The sequence below is a fragment of the Branchiostoma floridae genome, chromosome 5 (genome assembly GCF_000003815.2).
Source record: "Branchiostoma floridae strain S238N-H82 chromosome 5, Bfl_VNyyK, whole genome shotgun sequence".
Lineage (NCBI taxonomy): Eukaryota > Metazoa > Chordata > Leptocardii > Amphioxiformes > Branchiostomatidae > Branchiostoma > Branchiostoma floridae.
The window spans coordinates 22,196,850-22,205,409 of NC_049983.1; the positions used below are offsets into that span (position 1 = coordinate 22,196,850).

The 8,560-nt window shown below is 46.3% G+C and overlaps 1 protein-coding gene across 1 annotated transcript; it reads left to right on the plus strand.

The window, feature by feature from the left end:
• Positions 1 to 699: 699 nt before the first annotated feature.
• Positions 700 to 5,488, plus strand: LOC118416751 (histidine N-alpha-methyltransferase-like). Its single transcript, XM_035821982.1, has 6 exons — positions 700 to 1,107; positions 1,284 to 1,492; positions 2,141 to 2,347; positions 3,252 to 3,370; positions 3,863 to 3,995; positions 4,428 to 5,488. Exons 1-6 carry the CDS (start codon positions 884 to 886, stop codon positions 4,616 to 4,618), a joined length of 1,083 nt encoding a protein of 360 aa, XP_035677875.1. The 5' UTR covers positions 700 to 883; the 3' UTR covers positions 4,619 to 5,488.
• Positions 5,489 to 8,560: the final 3,072 nt, after the last annotated feature.

The window sequence follows — 8,560 nt, forward strand, 5'->3', positions numbered from 1 at the left end:
CGAGCTAAATTCTGATTTGTAAAGGGGGCTTTACCAGTACCGTAAAATACATGCATGATACCGTCTTGACTCTCTGATGACGTCAGACCAGTTTTCTTCCTGCCGAGTTAGAAAACCGTAGCTTACCTATTAAAAAAACGGTATACAGTTAAAAAAGCATAACTAGAGTTCGGCGAATTCATACCTCCATGAAATATCTAGAGCTTTTGTAGATTTCATGCTAATGACATTACGCATTTACATAGTACATGCATGGTGTTGTTCATCAAGGCCTAACGTACACATGTCATAAGTATAAAATCCCCATCATGTATCATTAAGTGGTTTTGTCGTTCCTCATTTGCATGTTTGGTATCTGTTAACGTTTATGTTCGTAAAGCTAGTTCGCCTTTATCCGCGGGGTAACCTATATCCGTTGTTTTCAAAATCAGGGTATTTTGCGTTAGCATGCTGATGAAATATGACTTCAAACTGCTATATTTTGAAAATATTACAATTTGAAACAACCGTCCGTCGACTTAATATCCCTAAATGTGCTGTTCTGAAATACAACGGATATAGGCTACCCCACGGATAAAGGTGAACTAGCGTTACCAATGGAAGGCGCTAGGTGGCCAACATTTCCAGTTTTTGTCACACCCTGCCAAAACACCAAGTATGAAAACAATCTACCCAGCCGTTCTTGAGTTATCTGTTGACCAACAGACAGACAGACAAACAGACAAACAGACAAACAAACGCTTAAGTGAAAATATTATAGGACATTCATGGAGGTGATAAGCCAAAGGGAAACAGCTACGTATCACGCTGATGGTTTTTGCTTCTCTGTCTATTTGGTTAACGAAAATGCCATTAAATTCGTCACCTCATACTATTTTCCTGGATGCTGCAGCAAGAAACGATGAGCCACCACAGTAACGGAGTCAGCGCCATGGAGAACGGCCATAAGAAAGATGAGAACAACGACGTCATGAAGGAGAACAACGACGTCATCATCCGTGACGTGCCCCAAGCGCTGATGCCGGTGGTGGCGGGTCTCATCTCTAAGCGCAAGAGCGTACCCTACTGGTATCTGTACGACACTAGAGGGTCGGAGCTGTTTGAGGAGTATGTGTTCATTGTCTTCATCATATTGATTTATATGGATGACATCTACAATCGGTTTTTATCCGTTTTCAAAACTGTCAACCGTACTGTGAATGGTGTAAACCAGCTGTAAAATAAGCAACTATCATAAAGTCGTATATTGAAAATAAGACTAATGGAAGTACCATATTTTTCAGGGTGGTGAGAACATCAAAGACGTATTTAAACTGGCAGAAGGAGTACAGCGTGCTCCAGAGCCACAGCGACGACATTGTAGCCAAGACGACGTCCCCTGTCATCCTGGTGGAGCTCGGCAGCGGCGCTTCCTCCAAAACCCGCCTGGTGATCGAGGCGATGCTGAAGCGCCACGGAACCCTGACGTTTGTGCCAGTGGACGTGTCCAAAGGTTAGGCCATTACTTAGCACTTACTTGGGCGCTTTGCCCCGGTTGGAGCATATATATAGGCCCACGATGATCGTCCTTCCTTCTCAGGTCGTGCCAGCTGTTAGTGATGCTCCTCATCTCTTCCTCAGTGCCCCTTCTCCAGCTGTTCTTAGGCCTTCCCCTCGCTTGCAAATTAGGGTCTGCTATGTGATGCTTGGTGGTGGCTTTCTGAGTGTGTGTGTCCTATCCAGGACCACTTCCTCTTGAGGATCTGGCTTTCTAATGGTTCTTGTCCTGCTCTGTCCCACAGCTCCAGGTTGCTAATCTTGTCTGACTACTTGATCTTAGGTTAGGCCATACTGACTTTATTTTGCATTTCCCGAAGGAAAAGATATATTGTTTTTGCTGGCGTGTTCTTCCTCCTTGCAAAAATGTTTCCAGAAAAGCCTGGGTTGTATACCAGGCTTTTGCCACCTGGCTTCTTACTTCTTTTGTGTGTTCTCTCTTCCAGCAAAACGGTTTCCAGAAAGGGCTAGGCTGTACACCCCCCCCCCCCCCCACACACACACACACATTTCGTCCGGGAAAGGCTAAGGATGCTACCACGCACGGCACCACCAATCTAGTAATTGAATTTGTCAAAAAAACAGCTGTCTTTTCTTTTGACAGAACACATCGAAAAGGTTGGTCAGCAGCTGGAGCAAGATTACCAAGGGCTGACGGTGGAGCCGTTCGGAGGTCTCTACATGGAAGGGATCCGCCATCTTTCCACCCGCAAGGAGTCCAAGGTCATATTGTTCTTGGGCAACAGTTTCAGCAACGTCCACATCCACGAGCAGGTGGACATGATGAAAGAAGTCCGCGCACAGTTAACGGGTAGGTACTGGGTAGTCATCAGTAGTGTGTGCAGTACTTTAATACTAGTGCTTTCTCGGGAAGATTGCCGTTTAGTGAAGTCCAGCTTTGGCGTAGGTCCCAATTGCACCGGTGCCCGTCAGAGATGTCGCCCCGGCCGGGCGTCGAGGCCACTTATTTGTCCCGGTGAACTGCCGAATACCAGAGGTTCCCTAGTCTCCAAGCAGACCCTACGGTGCCTAAAGAGATAGTATCAAAGCTGGCAAAGGGAGATAGCCGGCCAAAGGGAGTCAAACGGGCACCTGGTGCCGCTATACTACGTCCCTTGCCAGCTTTGATATTATTTCTAAGGCACCATAGGGTCTGCTTGGAGACTAGGGGTTCCCCACAAGTAGGTCACGCCGTCTATTTGTTACATGGTCCCGGATTCATGTAAAGTCCTGCTTAAAATGAACCCGGGTCCCTGTCGTGCTCAAATATGACCAGGTAGCCGCAAGAGATCCCCCGGGGCCACGTAATCTCCAGGCAAATCTTGCTGTGACATAAAGATGGTGTCATAAGCTTGGGAAGGGGTTTACCCGACAGAGGAGTTTCATTGACTAAGATCTGCCGCAGAACGCACCGGTCAAAGGCAGGTGTGGCCAATAAATCTTCTCTGCCGGCTAAACGCCTTGCCACGCTTATGATACTATCTTTATGCCACAGCAAGATCTGCCTGGACATTAGAGGTCACGCCCGAAAGTGCAAAAAAACACAACAGCCCGTGAACTGCCCGGCAGGGCATCTTTTTCCAATTGGGACCTAAGCCTGACTAATAGGTAATAATGAATGAATGAATGAATGAATGAAGACCTTTATTGTACAGTTTTGCCCAACCGAGCTAATAATGATGACGTAGTATTTGACAACTGTTTTCTATATGTAGCCAAGGACCGTTTTCTTCTGGCGCTGGACATGAACCTGGATCGGGAGTCCCTGTTGGAGGCGTACGGTCAACAGTGGGTGGTATTTCAGAAGGACAATCCCATCGGTCGCCTGAACAAGGTAAAACGAGGTGGACATTTCTGCAGGTGCTGGTGGTTCGCGTTTCGTAAACGTTCTTTGCCATTTGAAACGACCAAGGCCATATGCCAGCGCATGATAACTTTTCTTGGAGTAGGACCAAGTAAACCAGCTCGCGTTCGAACCCGGTTTGAAAAAACCTGATCCTAAAACCCTAATCATGTACACCGAAAAAAATCAAACTCAATCAGTGGACGAAATCCAATACCCAAGCGTACCTTATCATTTTTTTTCATCAATGAAGAAAATGCGCAATCTTTGGCTTTGCGAATATTTTCAGGTTTGCCTAAAGATTGCATTTGGTTCAGTGCTATGTGTACCATTCGTCGATATTATAGCGAGCGTTTGAAATGGCAACGACCATTTACGAAACGGATCCGGAAATTAACGGAGGTGGTGCTTCATTGAGAGGTGGGATGGTGCTTCTTGTCCCGGTGTCATTAACACTTGATATACATTTGTACCCGCTTCCAGGACTTCGATGGAGACATGGATGCGGCCAAGTTTGAACTCGTCACCGACTTTATTGAGAACCCCGCAGACGGAGATACTCCGAGCTACGTCGCGGGATACTGGAGGAGCCTAGCTGCACAGCACGTCAACTTCCGTAAGTCACACCTTTATCCTTCCGAGTACGCATGCGCGGCGACAGGAATTGTGGGTAATATGTCAAATGTGAAGAAACCTGAGACGCGAACACAGCACGCCTCGGCATTGTTGTGCCATGGTCACCATGGTTGTGCTTGCAAATGGAGACACTGGTCGCGACGAGAACTGTTTGCATGTACCGTGCACTCAGGGGCCCTCACCTTTGACATATTACCCACAATTTCTGCCGCCGTGGATGCGTACTTGGAAGTGTGAACGAGCCTTCATGGATCTGATAGCGACATTTTGGCTGTCTTCAGAGCGTTTTCACTAGCTTTCCACATCGATGGTAGGCGCGGGCGTGTGTGGTCATGCATCTTTGAATCATGAACTTCTTCTGTGCAAAAGGTTTTAACCTGACAACGTGCCTGTTCTTCCTCTCAACTATCAGGCAAACTCGGCCTCAACCTCGACTGTCAGAAGGGACAGAAGATTTTCTACAACGAAGGGCCGAACTGGAGCTGCAAGTGGACCCTGCACCAGATACGCCGCCTGGCGGAGAAGAGCGGCTTTGCAGTGGAGGACTACTGGACCACGGAAGCAGAAGATTATTGCGTGGTGTGCTTCGCACCGGTGTCTTAGAGCGGATACCCGTGTAATGATGGGATATTTGTCTTCGTTTAAACAGGGCATTGTTGTCAGTCGGTGGTTTTGTTTAACTCGGTGTGCCTCAACAGTTACATGAATATAGCAGAATGGCAATGTGTAAGGCAGAAATGTAATAAGATACAGAAGAAGCCAGTTAATTGCACACCCCATTTGCCAGCGTATCTCGTGCAATTATCCGGATGGTGCAATAAAGCGGAGTTATCCAGCTGGGATTCCGTGCAATTAACAGTGTAAGTGTTGTGCAATTAGCTGGCTTCTACTGTACTTGGATAGCTGGATGTATGATTTGGCTCGTGTCTAAGGGCGCTAAGTACATGTAGCTGAGACTCAGGAATTTCTTAATGTTAAGTAAAGCATGTTTCATGTTTTGGAGGCATGGGGATAGTTGCATCACATTGATGCTGTCAATAAGCAAGTGGGTGATTTTTACCCGTGGCCAGTACTGAGATGAATGTTCCTGTTTTTCTACGTGTGCGGAGTTTATGTTTTCGGTGAGTCTGACCTGTATCCTTAGTTATTTGAATACAATTGGTTGGTATGAAGTGAGTGGGAAAATGATTTAAATATGTTTACATATATATAATGGGCGCAAACGAGGACATTGCGAACAGTAACAACATCATATCTAACCCAAACTTAGCAAACACCCAAAGGTCATATTTGAGTGGCAGGGAAATACTAGCTTCAGAGTTGATAGAAAAAGCCATTAATCAGAAATGACAGACAGTCAGTGGAAGGGGGAAATATCGCTTACACATAAAGATGTTCTTTTGTAGAGTTCTCGCATTTTTCACGCGAGGACTGGCAGGTTCCGCCACCGCAATTGATTGATTATATCTTCAGTATCGGATGATTGCTAATTACAATATGTATAGCAATCGCCACAATAAAGTTTTCTACTGATTGCTTTTCTGGCAATATCGTGTGGTCGTCTCCTGATTGAACACGTGAACGTGGAGTGATTGTAACATCTTATAATGAACGCTGCAACAATTGATTATGAAAATGATCAAGAATACCACTTTAATGGGGGGGGGGAATTGCACACTTTAAAATGATATTTGCTTTTCGACTTGTGATTGGTTGAAAGTATAGGCTTGCCTTTCTGTTACTGTAACGCAGCCGCACAATAAGCACATTGTCTGTTTCTATTGTTTCATTACCAATAGAATATCTAATGTTTGACTAGATATTGTCGACTAGAAATCATTGGGGTTTCTGTACGCTAAAGAATGATAATTGGTCTCTTGGTTACATTGTTCTACCTAGATTCTAAAGGTTATTGGTTCGAATCCCTGGCAAACCCCACTGGCTAAGTTGACTCACGCGTTTTGGAGTTGACATAGACTCGACGTAGTGTCTCCAAGTTGACTCTATGCCGACTCCGATTCCACTCAGTACGTAACTTTGGAGTCAACTGCAAAGACGCTTATGCATACCCAGTCAATGTGCTGGCCCTGGAAAAGCACCCATGGGTGTACTTTACACCCATTTCTTCACCAGAGTCAGAGGAAAATAGGTACCTATCTTTGACTAGAGACGTCATCTTGGATGGGGGGAAGGTGAGCCGAAGCTCCCTTGTTAGCGAACATCGACACCTCGAGCACGTTAAAGAACCCATAACACACGGAAAGAGTATTGTCCATTCAGTATCAATCGATGAAACCATACCTTACAGGTAGCCTCATTCGCAGACTTCGAAAGGGGCAGCCTTTCATTTTATGGTGGGAAGGAGCCTCGAGGCGGAGCAAACTCTATTCCAAGGCAAACTACCTTTCCCGGCGTAAGAGAACTTAGGCAACGTTGAAAATTCGGACCAGCGCCCCCTCCCTTCCATGAAATAAAATAAAAGCTATCCCCGGTCGAAGTCTGCGACCGAGGCTACCTTACAGTTCGGTCTTGTGCAATCAGTACCTACTGCACCAAACTGGTGTGGTACTCCTTAGACGACGGTTTACTGGTCACGCGAAACAAACAAAAATGGCTAATCTCTAAGCAGATCCACGGTGACCGTTTGACACCCTTTGGCCGGCTATACTCCTTGGCCAGCTGTGATACTACTTATGGCACCGTAGGATCTGCTTGGACATTAAGAAGTGGCGGTCTTTGTTGCGCTTGATTTTAATATGAGTGAATGGCTAGCGAAGCGAACACATGCCTTGATATCGGGAAGTATAGTACTGATCAACAAAATGATGAATCAGGAAGTTCCGCTGTTTGATAATTGTGTTTCCCACTGATCAATATTCATTTTTTACACCTGCGTGTATGTAGATTGGAAATTATAGCAGCCACGTGCAAACGCCTGGCAGTGACTGAAATTGTCTGGTACTCGCTGTAGAGTAATGAAGAATGCAAGTGAACGGATGCTCATTACAAATTGAACTCGGTAATTCTGTGGGCGGGGTCGAACCAGGCAGGAAGTGGAGTGCTGATTTTCAGACCAAGAGCCAGTTTCAATCACAGACAGTTCCCAGATTGCAAGAGTGTTACACCACGACGGTGTTGATGAAAATTTGGTAAGAATTGTTGCTGCAACTCAAAACGGACTGACAACAGATATGGCCTCTGGCGACGTTCAAACCGCTCCATCCGGTGTTCCGTACAAGTGCAAAGGCGACGCGGTGCCTGTCATGACGACTTCTAGTCAGAGGCAAACCAACGTGTCCGATCAGGAGGCAATACCGTCCTCAAGCAGAGGTATTGATGCCATTATTGGCTCTACAGGATGTAACCCTTCAAAGAATGATGCTGACACTTCAGTTGTTGTCCCGGATGACAGTAACACTCAACATATATCTGATACGCGCCATCCAAATACGATGTCGGGGCCAAACGACAAGGAACCGAGTCCAGCAGATGTGAACCCGAATCCAGAAGATGCAGAAAACGCCCGGGAACGACCGAATTCTATGTATCAGCATAACTCAATGAGCGCCTACGGCAAAAATACACAAAACGTGCGGGACCCAAATCCAACGTACCCGCAAAACGCACCGCTGTCTCAGCCGGACCTGAGCCCTGAGCCAGCTAACGTCAACAGCCTACAGCCAATTACAGGCACGCACCAGCAAGAAAATACCAGCGCCTTCAAAACAGCTGAGAGTGACGACAATCCCTGTAGTCAGCCCTATGAAAACACAAATGAAGGAGATTCTGCATCCGCTTGCAGACCAGATGAGGAAGACTGTAGCAATCGCATCCTGCCAATGATGCATCAGGAAGACTGTGTGCCCAGCCTCAGTCCGTCCACCGATGATGGCGTTCCCTTTACCCAGCCATCTGCTGTGACGAATCAGGAAGAGACTTTAGCCAGCTGTGATGATCATGACAGCATCCAGCCCTACGCTGTGAGGTATCAGGAGGAAGATGATGGTAACAACATTCCCACAGCCAGCGGTGCTGCAGCTCCGGACGGACAAAAAAATGGCGTCGACGCCGGGGACGGCGATATCGTGCCGTATGCTGTCGCATATGCACCGGCCTCTGTCGTGAATGACGTCCCAAATGACCTGGATCCAAACCCGATGTACACTCCAAGCTCTCTGAATCCAAATCCGATGTACGTCCAAAACGCCCTGAATCCAAATCCAATGTACGTACCAAACGTCGGATTCCATCTGACTTGCGGTAAGACATGTCTCAATTATAAGTTAGAGTAATCACCTTTTTGCTCTATAGCTTGCTCTTTGTATTGTGAACTGCCCAATGTTTCTTCTGTATAGCTGCTGATTTAGTTTTCTTTTGTACCATTCATGAAAATTCCAGTTTTGGTCTCAAATAGGACTGTGTGGCCCTCAAAGTTGATGTATTTTCTCATTACAAGATCCCGAAATGTATGTTTACCCTAAGCCTTCTTGGATTTGCATTGTATCATCGTACTATTGTACGGTAATACTAGCTGGTTTCAGAGTT